At 36.2% G+C, this 20,726-nt stretch overlaps 1 protein-coding gene across 2 annotated transcripts; it reads left to right on the top strand.

The window, feature by feature from the left end:
• The first annotated feature begins 282 nt into the window (after nucleotides 1-282).
• LOC132742757 (gelsolin-like protein 2) lies at nucleotides 283-20,501 on the top strand. 2 transcript variants are annotated; one of them, XM_060731218.1, is made up of 11 exons: nucleotides 283-504; nucleotides 992-1,072; nucleotides 4,514-4,587; nucleotides 4,934-5,008; nucleotides 5,663-5,862; nucleotides 6,427-6,646; nucleotides 7,476-7,562; nucleotides 13,653-13,735; nucleotides 14,120-14,198; nucleotides 14,354-14,449; nucleotides 14,794-15,187. In XM_060731218.1, exons 1-11 carry the CDS (start codon nucleotides 501-503, stop codon nucleotides 14,887-14,889), a joined length of 1,095 nt encoding a protein of 364 aa, XP_060587201.1. In that variant the 5' UTR covers nucleotides 283-500; the 3' UTR covers nucleotides 14,890-15,187. The 2 variants fall into 2 exon arrangements, with proteins under 2 accessions (XP_060587201.1, XP_060587202.1); XM_060731219.1 differs by lacking the exons at nucleotides 14,120-14,198; nucleotides 14,354-14,449; nucleotides 14,794-15,187 and adding exons at nucleotides 18,771-18,849; nucleotides 19,018-19,113; nucleotides 20,165-20,501 and having other exon boundaries at nucleotides 285-504.
• The last annotated feature ends 225 nt before the right edge of the window (nucleotides 20,502-20,726 follow it).

A 20,726-nucleotide genomic window follows, 5' to 3' on the forward strand; every position in this document is an offset into this window, starting at 1 on the left:
TTAAATATTTTTATAAAAGTTATAATATAACTTTCATTTATATTTATTTTATAGAAATCCTTTGCAATCGACTTTGCAATGTTTGAAATCGACTTTAATATAACTCAAACCTCTGAATCACAGGTATTGTAACAAACTATTTTTAATGATCTATATAGGCTATATACTATAATACTAGTCTTATTATAGTATATAGCCTATATAGAATTTTAAAAATAGTTTGTTTCAAGTACATGTGCTCTGAATTTGAATACATGATTTGAAGTTATTCAAAATTAAAGAGTTTTTAATAACAATAATAACAAAAAAGGTGTGCTAGCAACAGTAAAGAGCCTGGTCGGACTGCTCGGGTATTTAGGCTCTATACTGGTGGCAAAGTCCAGTCGGTTCCAGCAGGTTGACGGTAAAAACAGGTGGAAAAATCAAAGTTTGTTTTGTCTTCTTTAATCCACAGCATACAAATAAAGAGTCCTTGTGAAAACAACAAACCAGTCACAGACATGGGTATGTTTATATTTTATATATGAGCCGCGTCACGGCAAAACAAACATAATGGGTTTGCGATAGCATGGATCCAGACCAGCCTGCGCATCCGCGCAGTCTGATCAGAATCCATGCTGTTCGCTTACATACCCTATATCAAGTAGAGAAACTGAAAGCGAACAGCATGGATCCTGATCAGACTGCGCGGACGCGCAGGCTGGTCTGGATCCATGCTGGTCGCAAACCCATTATGTTTGTTTTGTCGTCACGCGGCTCATATATTTGTTCAGTAAACTTAATAAAAAGGTAAACCTATTGGAATAAATACACGAATTTTGTAAAGAAATCATAGGCTAAAAATATAAGAATACATGTATGCATTTGTAACTCAAAAATAAATCGATTTTCATTCCTTCAAACTTTTTGTTTATTTATTTATTTATTTCTGAGGATAATCGAGCATTAACTGTCGATATTAAAGCGTGTGCATTTTGTACATTTATTTCAGTTTTTCGGAAACAGCAGCAGTATAGCTGGAAAGACTCGAACTTAGCACAGTTCGGATCGGACACTGAGAGACTGGTGAAAAGTATACTAACTTTCAGCTTAATTTATTGTTTGTTAAACAGGACTGATTTTGAGATTTTGGCTCCCTATAAGATGCTAGAGGCATTTTGTAGTACAAGTGGTGTCTTGGTGTATTCTACCTATTTAAGGTATGCTGAATCCGATAAAGGTGGACTACTAAGGCCGCCAAATTTCTTTATCATAAATGGATGATATATCAAATAAAACTTTTAAGGAAAGGAATAGGCTGAAATTTGTCACAAAGCATGTTTAGGTAAAAACAAATTAGACACCAAAACAGAATAAAAAAACCCAAAACAATCCAATATGGCCGAATAATCCAAGATGGCGGACATTTTCTATAGGCTAATATAATTGTAATATAGAAGTAATATTAAAGAAAGTACTGAAAATTTTAAGGCATTTATACATAAGAGACCTATATTTAGGGTTTACGCAGCGAACACTACACTCTTCCCTGCCCTATCTGCTAGATAGAGCTTTCATGTATTTTATCTGGCACTCTATGCAAGCATATAGAGTGGCTACTCACATTCGTACTTATATTTTCGCACAGCGTGCGTATGTGTGAGGTGGTGCATGCAAAATAAACATTAATTAAAGGCACCTTTCTCTGACTACTCTTGGGTGTTCGATTTTCTGTTATCGGTCGTCGGCTCTGTTCGCTTGTTGTCAGTTTTTATGTTATTGGTCGTGGTGTTCGTGCTTCTGTAATCGGTCTTGGTGTCAGTTCATTTGTTTTCACATGTTCCGATTTGTCGTCTCTGATTTCCTGTTATCGGGCGTCGTCTTTGTTCTTCTGTTATCGGTTCTCGTCTTCGTTCTTCTCCGTTCTTCTGTCATCGGTTCCCGTCTCTGTTATCGATCTTCGAACAATGTTATTCTGTTATCAATCCTTATCTCCTTTGTCTTGTTGTCAGTTCTTCTGTTATCGGTCCCAGTCTCTGTTCGCTGGTGGTCAGTTCTTCTGTTATCGGTCCCTGTCTCTGTTCTTTTGTATACGGTCCTCGTCTCTGTTCGCTTGTTGTCAGTTCTGCTTTTATCGGTCCCTTTCTCGTCTCTGTTCGCTTCTTGTCAGTTCTTGTCTCCATTCTTCCTTCTGTTATCGGTCGTTGTCTTCGATCTTGTACTCTCGGTACTTGTTTCCTGTTCCTTTAAGGTCTTCTCTTGTATCTATCGTTGCCGTCATTCTGTGTTGATGTCCTGGTTTTGTCAGTCTTGTAGTCATTTATTCGTTCAGTGGAGTAGCGGGGGATCGAACTCACGACCCCTTGATTTAAAGGCAGACAGTGTTACCACTGCACCATAGCGCCCGCTCTGAATAATAACCATTTTTGAAAGTCCTTTATACATTAAATACTATTTCAATGGCATTACAATTATATTTTAACACCTCTACTATGTAGCCAACCCACGTGACTTTTATATATGGTCAAAGAAAATATTACTCGATTTATTACAAGTAATATTTTTATAGATAACTTTGCTGTTACTTTAAGATATCCTGGAGATTTATTGGAGGGTACCCGGAATTCTAATGTATATCGAATGATGTGATAATCTTCTTGTAGAATTTTCTCAAAACCGTGACTGAATTTCAAAATTTTCGAGAGCTGCCATGGTATAGCAAGCACACGTAGCAATCTCCCGGTTTCAGACATTCCATGACTCGATGAAAATATGGTGTTGTTATTGTTATTTTTAACTTTAACTTTAAATTTCAAATCAAATAGTCACTTATCTTTAAACAAGATGGTATTTTGTAAGAATGTGATAAAGTATACACTTCTAAGTTTAAGATGACTTTTTAATATTATCGATTATATATAGCCGCAGTTAAGTGATTGGCTGATGTGTGAGAGGTCTATTGTTCTATTCCTACTGTTGCCTTTTTAAAGACCTACTGTTTTTTGTTGTTTTTGTTGTTGTTTTTGTTTTTTTGTTGTTGTTTTTTTGTTGGTGTTTTTTTTTTTGGAGGTGGGGGGGGGGGTGCAGTATATATTATAAAACACTTTTTGTCTCGGTTTGTGTTGTGTTAATGGCATTGAAATGACATTTTTTGACATTTCAAAAATAATTTTTAAATATTTATTTTAAACCATAAATACCATAATAAGTGCAAAATATATGAAAACAAAATGAACAACTTAAAAAAATCATAGCTACAAATAATGTTGAAAATTACGGAACACCTGAAGTGACATTTTCCACACTTTCTCCCGGAATTGAATTCGTTTTTACGAGATAATAATTCCCAATAAGAAATATTATTTCGATTTTTTACGAAATATAAAATCTTAATTAATAAATTCAGTATGAAATATTGATTCGTTATTACGAAATATTTATTCTGTGGTTATATTTATAAAGAAGGGTTTGAAACTAAGTTTATTGTTAAATATAAGTCAAGTAAACAAAACATAAAAAGTGATTTTTTCAATCTTAGTCTTATACCTTAACGCGCTAGTAAAACAGTACTGTACCTTTTGAAGGTCAAGGTCAATTTTATTTTCTTGGTATCCACCCTCATCGTCTTCAGCATACCCGTATTAGGTTAAAACACTCAAGATATTACTTGTACTATAAAATGCCTCTAGCATTCATATTTTCCTAAAACCAGTCCTGTCTATGTGACCTTTTAGCGAAATTAGTAGATACGAGTAAAGTTTTGTCAATTTTGTTCATTATTTGACTTTTAAAAAACAATATAATAATTGCTATAAATAAGCAATTTCTATTGCCGGTTGATTGAGGTCACTGGCATTAATACCCATCTCTTAGGTTCAAACCAGCCAATGATGCTTCATTCTGGCATGTGAGATATTGCGAAAGGTCAGTTAGTTCTTCTGTTATTGAAAGTTTTGACAGCGGTCCGCCTTGCGTCTTTTTATAAGTCTGAAAAATGTCCAAATCTCCGGATTTATCACTAGAAACATTGGAAATGATTATGCCATTGCTTGCCAGTCTGTATTCATAAAACGGAGAAACAGTCGATTTATGTGATTGATATTTTAATGGGATGGTAAGGCCTGTTCTTGACAGTCGGCATAATGCAAGTTAAAGAAAAGCCAGTTATATTTTGAGAAAATAGTGGTTGAAAGTATATTTTGTCCAATGAGAGATTTACATTTTTCAAATTCTTTGGTACATTTAATTTATTTAAACCATACTAAATTGTCATTAAATGCTATTCCGTTCAATCAGCGTATAATACTCGCAAGATGTTAAGATTCAAAACATAATTTTAACCACTAATTAAGTAGAGTTATGTATGTTAATTCAACATTTATTCCATAAAATCTCATTCAATTCATAAATGCTGAACAGCAAACACTAACTTATACTTGGTAATGCTAGAATTTTACTCTTTTTTTCCTGGTAAATAACAATTTAAGGAATATTATTTATAAGTATGAGGTAAATAGTTGCATATATTTTTCAGAGGATGCAGCAAAATTTGAACCTGCTTGGAGTACGGCAGGACAAACATGCGGCTTGCAAATCTGGAGAATTGTGGTAAACTCTGATTAGTTTTTGGTATAATTTTATGATTATATTTAACGATTTATTAACTGTTTATTTTTTTATGCGACAGAACTCAGCCGGTCGATGATTCTAACCAGGTGCGGAACGTCTCTATTACTGAAAATAATTTTCAGTTTGATGGAAAGCGACGAAAAGAATCATTGCTTGAAAATCGACAAATAACCTTAACGGTTTGAATGTCAAATTGATATAAAAGATTAAATTACTCAATGCCAAATTAACCTTTTAACTGAAGATGATAATTTGATTAAGTTTTCATACATGTATTGCAATTGACTGAGGCTTGAAATCTTTTTGTTTTTCTTTCAATGTTTAGAACTGGAAAGTGACAACATGGCCAAGAGAAGATTACGGGAAATTTTACGATGGAGATTCTTATATCATTCTTAATGTAGGTTTAAAAGCAGATTATGCATCAGAAACAAATATTTTTATCGGACAAAAGTGACTTTTGTACTGGGTAAATTATGGTTTTAGAGCACACCTGAAAAAAGTAGAGCTGAATGTGAAATTATTTGTCATAAAAGTAGCGAAATGTAAAGAAAGTAATATTTTGACCTCCATACAAAAACATAGATCACTCTAGCTGTGCTTATTGCCAACAATCGACAGAGGCAAAATATGTTCCAGGTAATTGGCCAATGAGTATTATTTTGGAAACGATAGCGGGACACCAAAAATAAAAAGCTTTTGAAAAATAAAAATAAAAGCTTTTCTAGAGAATATTTGGCCTTTAAAAGCAAAACATAAGAGGGATACACACCAACAAAAACAGTGTTTATAATAAGAGTCGAGACAGTTTATTAGTTTTGCATGTACAGGTATTCACTTTTTAACCGAATTTTGTAGTGTTATAACTGGACATTGGCTTCAGAATGCATGAGTGTAAGTTAGATATTTTAAAATGAAAATGACCAGTCTTTCATTTCAAAATAGTTTGCAATATTTTTATTATTCATAATTTTGCATACCACGTTATTATCACCGTTGTAAAGCATTTCATTTCATAATCAACTGATCTGAAAAAAAAGTACTTTATCCCCAGACCTACAAGAAGAGGAGATCAATGGAGTTGCTATATGACGTTCATTTCTGGATCGGTATGTACAGTACCCCGGATGAGTACGGCACGGCCGCCTATAAGACCGTCGAGCTGGATATGTACCTTGATGACATTCCAATACAACACCGAGAAGTCCAGGGTCACGAGTCCGAGCTTTTCAAAAGTTACTTCGAAAGTATCACGTGAGTGATTTTTGTCTTCAGCGACACAGTTGTTTGAATAAAACACAAAATGTTGCTTTTATTTTTGAAGTGTGTCTTAGATGTGACAATATCAGTTGAGACTTTAAGCGTGTCACAAGATTCATGCTATTTTTCATGAAAATTTTGAAAATTTATTTGAATATGTAATATTGTGAAAGTAACTAAAAGAAAGCAATTTACACATTATCAATGGCACTTACAAACCACGTAAATCACCAAAAAGTGGTCAAAATATGCATAAATAGCCTTTACTGCGTTAGTAACGCAATAGAAATATGTTGTAAATATTGAAAAATCAGTCATTAATCGTACATAGTATGTAAAATAGTACTTGAATCTTGAAACTTTTTACTTTTTCTTACATCTTAGTACAAGTTTGATTTTATTGAAATATTTAGACGTAGCTTTAACGATTGTCTCAATATAATATAGACCTCCTAATAAGCTACGAACAAGTTCAGAAACCATGAAATAAGAAGTAAAATAACAAAGTCTACTTATTTGCATCATTTATGTATTAAAGTTGATTGTCATTTTCTACAGGATTTTGAAAGGCGGAGCTGACAGTGGTTTCAGACACGTGCAGCCGGATGAATACACGCCACGCCTTCTTCATTTCCATGGCGACCGTAAAGGAGTGGTAGTAAAAGAGGTTCCAAGGTGTAAGACTCTGTTAGACAATACAGATGTCTACATACTTGACTTGGGTCTGAAACTTATCCAGTGGAATGGCTCTGGTAGCAACAAGGAGGAGAGAATAAAGGTCAACTTTATTTAATTTAAACTAGCTTGTAAAGAAACTTAGACAGCTTATAGTTTGTTTTATCCATTCTCGAGTTCTTTGCCTGGAACTTACCAGTTTTTATGTCATACAAGGGAAGTGGCCATTAACCCAGCAAAGATTGAGTCAATGATCTTTGGGTTGAGAAGCAGATACTTTCAGGTAGTCTTACTGTAATGCTTTCCCGCCAAAAAAATCGACCAATATCGTAATATTAAATCGGTCATTTCCGGAACTTTATTGTTCTCATTAATTTTTAATAGTCCATAACCAGAATTTAGAACATAGCGATAAAGGATGGGTGATTGTAAAAAATCCAATGCCCAAGATTTTGAAAAAAATAACGTTCCGGAAATAACCGATTTGCTACGATATTGGCCGATGTTAGAACTTTTTGGCGGGAAAGGGTACTGTAAGACTACCTTAAGTACTAAGTTCCCTTTATATTTTCATTTAACGGATACATTTTGTTTATTAAACAAATCGTCTTCACTCTGGATTTTTTTTATACATTTCCAGTAAATAGAGAGGCACTAACGAAATTTTGCCTTGGACGAACGGGAACCTTGGTAGAAATTGAATATTCAACTTGCATTAGATGGCGTCCTATATACATGTACATGTACGTTAAAGAGTACTTGTCTGTTTTTGTTTCATTCTTCATATGCTCAGTTTTATATATACATTTTGTCTTTTAAAAATTCTTCAGCTCCTTTCTTTCAACCAAAAACTATTTTCTGAGGAATGTCCGTTCGAATTGCCAAACACTAGTTTCAGCAAGTTTAGTTTCCTATGTCATTTCCTATTACAGGGATTGCGGTATCTTAAGAATCTACAAGATGAACGCGGAGGTAAATGCCGGACTGAAACATTAGACGAGAATCCACGAGACACTCGTGTAAGATTACAGAATATATTTAAACGTTAACTTGCTGAATTTTTGTAATTAGTATGTCTTCCTTTGATTTTAGAAGAAGTCCAGTCAAAGCTCAAGGGTCACCTTGGGTCAAAAACTAGGTCACACCGCCCAAATATGGAAAAACCTTATTAAGACTCTAGTTGTCACATTTTTTTACTTAATCATCATCAAACTTGGTCAGGATGCTTGTCTAGGTAATTGCTCGGATTGGTCAGTTGAGCAATCTAGGGCCAACATGGCCCGCTTCATTCACCTAATTTCCGCCAAAAGAAATATTTTTAACTAGTGATAATAGATTAAATAGACTGGTCACAAACCACCATTTATCTTTAACAACAAGTATTGGTTTCAGCTTACTTATTGTCAATATTAGAACTGCGATTCTATTTAACGGAACATGTTTTTTTCTGATATGTTGTTTTACCGCCTGTCCTTTTACTACTCCTTTTAACATGACACACTACTCAAATACAGGACACTACGCACACACACATGTAGAACACTACGCACACAATGACACAGACATGTAGAACACTACGCACACACTGACACAGACATGAAGAACACTACGAACACACTGACACAGACATGAAGGACACTACGAACACTGAAGGACACTACGCACACACTACGCACACACTGACACAGTGACACAGACATGAATGACACTACGCACACACTGAGACAGACATGTAGTACACTACGCACACACTGACACAGACATGAAGGACACTACGCACACTCTGACATAGACAGGTAGAACACTTCGCACATATACTGACACAGACATGTAGGACACTACTGACACAATGACACAGACATGAAGGACACTACGCACACACTGAGACAGACATGTAGTACACTACTGACACACTGACATAGACAGGAAGGACACTTCGCACATACTGACACAGACATGCAGGACACTACGCACACACTGGCACAGACATGTAGGACACTACGCACGCACTGACACAGACATGTAGGACACTACGCACACTCTGACATAGACAGGTAGAAACACTTCGCACATATACTGACACAGACATGTAGGACACTACTGACACATTGACACAGACATGAAGGACACTACGCACACACTGAGACAGACATGTAGGACACTACGCACACACTGACATAGACAGGAAGGACACTTCGCACATACTGACACAGACATGCAGGACACTACGCACACACTGGCACAGACATGTAGGACACTACGCACGCACTGACACAGACATGTAGGACACTACGCACACTCTGACATAGACAGGAAGGACACTTCGCCACATACTGACACAGACTTGCAGGACACTACGCACACACTGGCACAGACATGTAGGACACTACGCACACTCTGACATAGACAGGTAGAACACTTCGCACATATACTGACACAGACATGTAGGACACTACTGACACATTGACACAGACATGAAGGACACTACGCACACACTGAGACAGACATGTAGGACACTACGCACACACTGACATAGACAGGAAGGACACTTCGCACATACTGAGACAGACATGTAGGACACTACGCACACTCTGACATAGACAGGTAGAACACTTCGCACATATACTGACACAGACATGTAGGACACTACTGACACATTGACACAGACATGAAGGACACTACGCACACACTGAGACAGACATGTAGGACACTACGCACACACTGACATAGACAGGAAGGACACTACGCACATACTGACACAGACATGCAGGACACTACGCACACACTGGCACAGACATGTAGGACACTACGCACGCACTGACACAGACATGTAGGACACTACGCACACTCTGACATAGACAGGTAGAACACTTCGCACATATACTGACACAGACATGTAGGACACTACTGACACATTGACACAGACATGAAGGACACTACGCACACACTGAGACAGACATGTAGGACACTACGCACACACTGACATAGACAGGAAGGACACTTCGCACATACTGACACAGACATGCAGGACACTACGCACACACTGGCACAGACATGTAGGACACTACGCACGCACTGACACAGACAGGTAGAACACTTCGCACATATACTGACATGTAGGACAATACACCTAGACAGACAGGTAGAACACTTCGCACATACTGACACAGACATGTAGGACACTACGCACACACTGACATAGACAGGAAGGACACTTCGCACATACTGACACAGACATGCAGGACACTACGCACACACTGACATAGACAGGTAGAACACTTCGCACATACTGACACAGACATGTAGGACACTACGCACACACTGACATAGACAGGAAGGACACTTCGCACATACTGACACAGACATGTAGGACACTACGCACACACTGACATAGACAGGAAGGACACTTCGCACATACTGACACAGACATGCAGGACACTACGCACACACTGACACAGACAGGTAGAACACTTCGCACATATACTGACATGTAGGACAATACACCTAGACAGACAGGTAGAACACTTCGCACATACTGACACAGACATGTAGGACACAACGCACACACTGACATAGACAGGAAGACACTTCGCACATACTGACACAGACATGCAGGACACTACGCACACACTGACATAGACAGGAAGGACACTTCGCACACACTGAGACAGACATGTAGGACACTACGCACACACTGACATAGACAGGAAGGACACTTCGCACACACTGAGACAGACATGTAGGACACTACGCACACACTGACATAGACAGGAAGAACACTTCGCACATACTGAGACAGACATGTAGGACACTACGCACACACTGACATAGACAGGTAGAACACTTCGCACATACTGAGACAGACATGTAGGACACTACGCACACACTGACATAGACAGGAAGGACACTACGCACACACTGACATAGACAGGAAGGACACTTCGCACATACTGAGACAGACATGCAGGACACTACGCACACACTGACATAGACAGGAAGGACACTTCGCACACACTGAGACAGACATGTAGGACACTACGCACACACTGACATAGACAGGTAGAACACTTCGCACATACTGACACAGACATGCAGGACACTACGCACACACTGGCACAGACATGTAGGACACTACGCACGCATTGACACAGACAGGTAGAACACTTCGCACATATACTGACATGTAGGACAATACACCTAGACAGACAGGTAGAACACTTCGCACACACTGGCACAGACATGTAGGACACAACGCACACACCGACACACACATGAAGGACACTACGCACACACTGACATAGACAGGCAGGACACTTCGCACATACTGACCCAGACATGTAGGACACTACGCACACACTGACACAGACATGTATGACACTACGCACACACTGACACAGACATGAAGGACACTACGCACACACTGAGACAGACATGCAGGACACTACGCACACACTGATATAGACAGGTAGGACACTTCGCACATATACTGATGTAGGACAATACACTGACAGAGACATGTAGAAAACTACCGACACACTAACACAGACATGTAGGACACTACGTACATACTAGCACAGACATGTAGGACACTACGAACACTGAAGGACACTACGCACACATTGACACAGACATGTAGGACACTAGACACACATTGACACAGACATGTAGGACACTACGAACACTGAAGGACACTACGCACCCACTGACAAAGACATGTAGGACACTTCGCACATATACTGACATGTAGGACACTACTGACACATTGACACAGACATGTAGGACACTACAGACACATTGACACAGACAAGTAGGACACTTCGAACACTGAAGGACACTACGCACACACCGAGACAGACATGTAGGACACTAGACACACATTGACACAGACATGTAGGACACTACGAACACTGAAGGACACTACGCACACACTGACACAGACATGTAGGACACTAGACACACATTGACACAGACATGTAGGACACTAGACACACATTGACACAGACATGTAGGACACTACGAACACTGAAGGACACTACGCACACACTGACACAGACATGTAGGACACTAGACACACATTGACACAGACATGTAGGACACTACTGACACATTGACACAGACATGTAGGACACTACAGACACATTGACACAGACATGTAGGACACTACTGACACATTAACACAGACATGTAGGACACTTGACACAGACATGTAGGACACTTGACACAGACATGTAGGACACTAGACACACATTGACATAGACATGTAGGACACTACTGACACATTGACACAGACATGTAGAAAACTACAGACACATTGACACAGACATGTAGGACACTACTGACACATTAACACAGACATGTAGGACACTTGACACAGACATGTAGGACACTTGACACAGACATGTAGGACACTACCCACACACTGACACAGATAAACACTACACTGACACAGACATGTAGGACACTACAGACATATTTACACAGACATGTAGGACACAACTGACACATTAACACAGACATGTAGGACACTTGACACAGACATGTAGGACACTAGACACACATTGACATAGACATGTAGGACACTACTGACACATTAACACAGACATGTAGGACACTTGACACAGACATGTAGGACACTTGACACAGACATGTAGGACACTACCCACACACTGACACAGATATACACTACACTGACACAGACATGTAGGACACTACTGACACATTAACACAGACATGTAGGACACTTGACACAGACATGTAGGACACTTGACACAGACATGTAGGACACTAGACACACATTGACATAGAACATGTAGGACACTACTGACACATTGACACAGACATGTAGAAAACTACAGACACATTGACACAGACATGTAGGACACTACTGACACATTAACACAGACATGTAGGACACTTGACACAGACATGTAGGACACTAGACACACATTGACATAGACATGTAGGACACTACTGACACATTGACACAGACATGTAGGACACTACAGACACATTAACACAGACATGTAGGATACTTGACACAGACATGTAGGACACTAGACACACATTGACACAGACATGTAGGACACTTGACACAGACATGTAGGACACTACCCACACACTGACACAGATATACACTACACTGACACAGACATGTAGGACACTACCCACACAGCAAATATGACTCACAGGGAACTACCAATAGACCTTACAAAGTGGACATTATGTACACAGCGAACACAGAACACTATGCTAAGAGGGCGCCACTCACATGCTGGACATGACAAACATAGTGTCATCATCATTCTAAATATTGATAAAAAGAAGTTAAAAATATTTTTCTGCTTTTTGCGATGTGATTTTGAAACAAAGATAAATAATCTAATAATGAAAGTTATTTAATGGTACTAGTAATTCGAACTTAGCATGTTTATACGATGGATGACTTTTATCAAATGGTATCACCCCGTCTCCCTTCGTCGACCAGGTGACGTAGTTGGTTGGAAAAGTACTTTTTGTTTTGAGGGGTAAACATTCAAAGTTCGAATTACAAACTGGGGATTCGCGCGAACTACCAACTAGGTCCCCTCCTTTAATGTATGATATGTTCCAACATTGTATGCTGGTGATTGAATTACCAAGTACCAGCTGTGAAATAGTTGGGAATTACGAATAACCAACTGTCAGCTAACTAGCTAGTCGGTAGTTGATTATTCGAATATCCAACTACCAACTACACTCATTTCTTTTCGAGATGTTTAAATATACAGAAATCTGCGAAACTGTGTTCTAGATTATCTTATGGCAGGCTAGACCCTCAAGTTTCTATTTCAATCATGTCCCTTGCAAAAAAACAACAAAAAAAACACGCACACATACACACAAAAACACACACAAAAACACTGATGTCAGTACTCGGCCCTCTATTTATAGAAGGCCGACTTCCTCTACTTTGAAGACCTACCAGAATTGTTAGATGATGTGTTTATTTTTTCATATAATTATGAAATAAAGGCATGTGAATATATAAATATCTTGAGTTGAAATAACACGTTGGAGCTATATTGATATTCTTAATGTTTGTATATGTAAAAAAATTATTATTTTTAAAGAACGAGTTTTATGCCGCTCTAACTGAGGACGGCGATGCAGACGACAACACTGTAACTGTTGACAAGACTAAAGAACTGTACAGGTGAGGGCATTAATTACATTCCTTGCTTAAAAATCAGGTAATGTTTAGTGACTCTTGAAAGTAAAAATATCTTTAAACTTTTAATCCTGTTTTTTTATTTGACTGGCAACGTTTCGAGACAGTAAACTTCATAGTTGATATTATTATTTTATTTCCTAATTAGAATGAAAATACTCATCATTTTGACTACCATAGTTCTTTTTATACAATCCTATCTAAATTGGACAAACTCGTATCAGGGTATTTAGTTTCTTATCTTTAAATTTGGTAAACTGTTGAGTGGGCTTCCAGCATTTAGCCTTATTTAGTAATGTTATTATACAAATACAAAACAAAGGTACGTTTTTGTGCCCATGAATAAATAATATTATTCTTTTATCATAGATTGTCAGATGCTTCTGGAAGTATGGAAATGACGCTGGAAAAATCAGGAAAGATCGACATGGAAGACTTTGATAGTGAGGTGAGGATAGTTTCTTCACGCCCATATTCCCGCCATTTTCGCGCGTTGGTTGTTTCCATTTTCTTGCTATTTTTACGAATTGATACGCAGATATTGAAATGAAATTGAACTTTATCATTTAATTATCATACCCTATTTGAATGTAATTATTTCAGGATGTATTTATTTTTGACACGAAAGAGTCGGTGTTCGTCTGGATCGGGGAGCAGACGACACGCCAGGAAAAGCGCAATGCAATGTCGTATGCCCATGTAAGACACTTACTTATAATATTGTTTCATAATTTAAATGTAAGACAGACAATGGTACATTTAACGACTGTTTCAATTTCAAGAAAGTGAGACAAAAACGTATTAGTTTTGCAAATTTATAGAACGCCTGAGGTCATAAGTACACATTTCAATGAACCTATATATATCCCTATGAAACTACATGATGTTGGGAATACGAGTATTTTCTTACTTATGTTTACACATTTGTAAATTATTTCAACAAATATCAATTAAATTATGCAGACAAAAATAAAGTTTTACATGTACATGTATATATATATATATATTCTGCTTTTAAGTTAAATTTCAAAATTGAATTTCAGGATTATCTGATGAAGACAGACCATCCATTTGTTCCAATTTGTTGTCTCTCCGAAAACAAGTGTTCCGAGGCGTTCAATATGGCGATTGCAGCCTGATGCGACACTTTTCATGTCTGTTCAGTAACTTGATGTAGACTGGAAACATTCTTTACAAAGCTTCTTGAATTTGTTTCATCCGGCCTGTAGTGTTCACATAAGAAGCACTTGTACCAAATGCAACCCTTTTCCACTTTTTGCGCATAGTTTAGGAATTAAAAGAAAGACCATTTTTTTCAATTTTACCAAAACTGTTGACTCCTATTGCACGATTATCAAGAATTTTATGTATAAACTTGATGCACAAATTAAATTACAAATTGACGTTTGTATTCATAAGTATTCTTTTACATTTATCTCGTATTTCTTGGCATTTTTGTGATAGTTTTGTTTCTGTCAATACGGTATTGTCTAGCAACTTTGAGTTTTTAAAATAAAACACTTGCACTTGTAAAAGGTATATTCTTGAATTCGAGTCTCATTTTTTATGATAAAGAGGAAATCTCTCTGATTTTTGCTTCAGACAAAAAAGAGTTAATTCTGTCGAAAAATATTCGTCAATGCAAATTATTTACTAACTGCCATGGAAGATATCTTTTTGGACTGGCTAGGGTATAATTTTGCCATGGTCTTGCCATTGCAAGAAAGAAAATGAAAAAAAAGGCCCACGCGTTAAACACTTGGCCACTGCCACGCAAAATAAAATATGGCAAATAAGCTCACCTGACAAGTACGATTACCTATGTAAAAATAATGCACACACACTGCACAAGACACGTTCTCAGTGATCTCAAAATGGATATGAAATTACACCATAACACATCTATTTCCCATAAATAATTTATTTTTTTCTTTATTCTATTTCTCTCAATCTAACAACAGACAAGTAAAGCATGAACAAAAATATCTGAGAAGAACACTTGAGGAATTGTGAAATTTAAGACACTGTACATAAACAACTCTGGCACGTTGGGGACAATAAACAAAGTTAAGACAAAACTAAATGGTTATAGTGGAGAAAACTTAACACATCCGTAGTATTTTTCAGTTAAAAGGTAAACAAATAAAAGAAATCAAACAACCTAACAATTGGTGTGAATATAATTATCCATTATGTAAATAAATCTATATAAGAAATCTTAATATATGTAACAGAATCTTCAAGTCAGAATATCCCTAAAACACAAATTGTCAATTGTTGATTAATTATTTGTCAAAAAATTTAATTTACAGCCCAAGCTTAACTTTATAAGTTACACAAAAATCGCTATGTTCATATATGGCCAGAACTTGAGTTTATAATCACACCTAAATCGCTATGGTCATATATGGCCAGAACTTGAGTTTATATATCACAGCCAAATCACTATGGACATATATGGTCAGATCTTGAGTTTATAATCACACATTTTGATAAAAATAACTTGTAAAGAAATCTTCGCAATTTAAGTCAATTTTAAGCATTTAAATGTTTTACAAGTATCAAGATATTGTTATGTATGCCGAGAAAAATAATATGCTATACAACAATAACAACATGAAATAAATAAAGTAATATCACAGTCTATCTATGACACAATGCTAAAGATACCAAGAAGAAAAAATATTCCTTTCAAAGGTAGAAAGAAAAATACATAAAAACATGCTCCAATGTAAGCCATGCCCATGAGGTAACCTTGACCTTTGACCCCATGACCTAAAAGTGGGTCTTGCAAGTGGAGATCTTCAAGGTGACAGGCAGGAAAAGAATAGAATCCGACTGAATATATTACCTTTTTTCTTTTTACAAAATAGGATACTTTTTCATCTATTTTTTTTTTACATATTTTTACTGAAATATTCTGTTTCCAGTCAACATCAAGATTATAGTATGACAAAGAACACTTTATTCACAAGTGAAACTTTTTTGCATTACCATTTTGAAGAAGGTTTTTTTAGCAAGGTTTATGAAACAGTAATCCTGAAATTTTAAATTTAGCATTCAAAAATAAAGGTCATACAAGTTGTAAAACAAATATATGGTACCACTGACACAGGTTGCCTGACAAAGTTAACCATGTGGCTTTGATGTGGGAAAAATAATAAAATCTATTTTTAGCTTCAATGACCTTGAACAAGATCAAACTGATCTGACACCTTACCAAAAGGAGATGTGGTCCAATGACCTGGTACCAACACATTTTGTTATAAGCTAATATATCAGTCAAGTCATGATGCTATGAAAAATGGTAAGCAACTCTACGGTAACGGAAAGACAGAAACGCAAACAGACAACTAACTATATGCTCCATCGTAATACATCAGGTGCCATAAAAATATCGTATCACCTGACATGTTTGTTTTCTATCTTATGTAACCATTATGTATTTCTTCATATGACACATATGTAAAGTATAGCATTGATTTGACATCATTTTTGCCTATATGTTTCATAAGAAAGACGGCTAACAATAGGGAGCTGCATAAAACATCGAAAGAAGTTTATTTTCATTAATTTCAGTACGTTTAGTCACATGATGAAAAGAATCTCACATTATCACTATCATATGATATAAAAATTTTATTAAACTTGTCCCAGAAAATGTTTTACTTGCCAGAGGCTCTCTTTGTGACAATGTTGTGACTTGTTTAATAAAATTCTATATTATATGTCCACTCATAGATAATATTTAAACTAAAACCATCACCTACATGTCAAAATGCAATGTACAAGAAATGCCACAAAATATATTAGGCAATGATGACATGCTGATAAACATTTGAGACTCTCGAAATAAAAACCAACAGCCTTTAAAAATTAATTTAGAACTTATTCAATCAATCAAAATTTCATAGAAATTTGCAACTTTCATCATTTTATACATATGGAGTATAGAAAAAAACAAGTGTGAATATGACATTGAGTGACAGAAAACAAATTTCCACTTATCATTTTTCCAAATATGCATATATCTAAATTAAAGGATGAAAATGACAAATATGGGCCAAATTCATACATTTATTACCAGGGTAATGATAAATGGCATTATTGCAATTTGCTTCTGGAAAGAAATGATGAAATTAAGATCTAAATTCTCCTACCTCTCTCCCCTGATTTTGGTCAATGGACTTGCCCGGTTTTGAATTTGGAACCTGCTTATTGTCAGTCTGAAGGGATTTTAATATCAAACAAACAAAATTAACCAGCCATTTTGATAGGGATTAAGGACCAGACTATTATCAGGAGTTTTGATTACACATACATGTATGTATCTGAAAGATAATAAGTAATTTCTTAACATTCCTTCCGGAACATTATTTTTCAAAATCTTGGGCATTAGATTATTTACAATCACTCATCCTTTATCGCTATGTACTAAATTCCGGTGGCCGATGTTAGAAATGTTTTGGCGGGAAAGCATTACGGTATGACTCTCTTAATGTAAAGGAACATTACCAGTAGCTGTTTGACTCGTAACATGTTGCGGGCGATTTTACCCGGCTACTTGTCAATATGAAACCCCTGTATATTTTTGTTGCTTCCCAGTCTTTTTTCTGACAGCATAAACAAATTATTAACATTCTTACCGAGTCTAAAATTTTGCAAATATTTTATCACTCATTACATGTCCTATATGTTTCTTTTTATTTAAACAATTATTTGTTCAAAATAAAAACAACTTACAAGCCACACACAAAACATTTGTACAAATTGTAAACAACTAACGGCCCCATACAAAACATTTGTACAAATTCACAGAAACCGACTGTCTATAAAAAATATAATGTATCTTTCGCATTATCACGCAACACACAATCAAAACTTCATAAATATATAATTAATGATTCTTAAATAATTAATTTCCATGCATTTAGCCTTATTTAGTAATGTTATTATACAAATACAAAACAAAGGTACGTTTTTGTCCCCATCAATAAATCATATTATTCTTTTATCATAGATTGTCAGATGCTTCTGGAACTATGGAAATGACGCTGGAAAAATCAGGAAAGATCGACATGGAAGACTTTGATAGTGAGGTGAGGATACGCGACAGTTGGCGTTTCTTCACGCCCATATTCCCGCCATTTTCGCGCGTTGGTTGTTTCCATTTTCTTGCTATTTTTACGAATTGATACGCAGATATTGAAATGAAATTGAACTTTATCATTTAATAATCATACCCTATTTAAATGCAATTATTTCAGGATGTATTTATTTTTGACACGAAAGAGTCGGTGTTCGTCTGGATCGGGGAGCAGACGACACGCCAGGAAAAGCGCAATGCAATGTCGTATGCCCATGTAAGACACTTATTTATAATATTGTTTGATACTTTAAATGTAAGACAGACAATGGTACATTTAACGACTGTTTCAATTTCAAGAAAGTGAGACAAAAACGTACCGTATAAGTGGTTTTTTCTGCGATGACTTTATTTCTGCGTTTTCTGCGGTCAGTTTCGGCACCGCAGAAATTAAAACCGCAGAATATTTCTCTAACCTGCTACGATATGTATCCTACATTGTGACCTGTTTCGTCTAAAGTTATAACGACAAACAGATAATAACGGTTAGCGGGTTTTTCAAGTTGTATAAAATTGCAGACGGCTAAGTATGTAATGTGTGTTTGTAAGGATGTACTTATTGTTAATTATGCCAATTGAAGAATAAAGATATTTCAAACCATTCCAACTTATACTGCTAAATAATCGTTGTTTACTTATAATGTCATCTAATACGATAGGTAAACTTGTATCAATTTTATTAAATTAAAGATCATACTACAGGGGTATATTTTTCACCTGTTACTTCACGCTGATCAAAGATGTATACCTTTCTATTGTTGCGCATTATATTTGTCTGCAAGCAAACAATATAATTGTTTGTAGTTACTATACAGTTTTGCGGTGACGACGATAAACAAATGCGAACGTATATATGTAAACATAATAGATAGGGTAATGTGACTTATACTTTGATAAGACGAGTCGCAGAATTTAAATCATGTTTTGTCCAAAGAATGTGCCGCAGAAATAAAGTCCGCAGAAATAAAAACATGCCAAAATTTGGAAAAACCGCAGAATTTGGAGCCCGCAGAAAAAACCACTTATACGATATTAGTTTTGCAAATTTATAGAACGCCTGAGGTCATAAGTACACATTTCAATGAACCTATATATATCCCTATGAAACTACATGATGTTGGGAATACGAGTATTTTCTTACTTATGTTTACACATTTGTAAATTATTTCAACAAATATCATTTAAATTATGCAGACAAAAATAAAGTTTTACATGTACATGTATATATATATTCTGCTTTTAGGTTAAATTTCAAAATTGAATTTCAGGATTATCTGATGAAGACGGACCATCCATTTGTTCCAATTTGTTGTCTCTCCGAAAACAAGTGTTCCGAGGCGTTCAATATGGCGATTGCAGCCTGATGCGACACTTTTCATGTCTGTTCAGTAACTTGATGGAGACTGGAAACATTCTTTACAAAGCTTCTTGAATTTGTTTCATCCGGCCTGTAGTGTTCACATAAGAAGCACTTGTACCAAATGCAACCCTTTTCCACTTTTTGCGCATAGTTTAGGAATTAAAAGAAAGACCATTTTTTTCAATTTTACCAAAACTGTTGACTCCTATTGCACGATTATCAAGAATTTTATGTATAAACTTGATGCACAAATTAAATTACAAATTGACGTTTGTATTCATAAGTATTCTTTTACATTTATCTCGTATTTCTTGGCATTTTTGTGATAGTTTTGTTTCTGTCAATACGGTATTGTCTAGCAACTTTGAGTTTTTAAAATAAAACACTTGCACTTGTAAAAGGTATATTCTTGAATTCGAGTCTCGTTTTTTTATGATAAAGAGGAAATCTCTCAGACAAAAAAGAGTTAA

This window comes from Ruditapes philippinarum, unplaced genomic scaffold (genome assembly GCF_026571515.1).
Source record: "Ruditapes philippinarum isolate M1 unplaced genomic scaffold, ASM2657151v2 ctg166_1_1_1_1, whole genome shotgun sequence".
In the NCBI taxonomy this organism is placed as follows: Eukaryota; Metazoa; Mollusca; class Bivalvia; order Venerida; family Veneridae; genus Ruditapes; species Ruditapes philippinarum.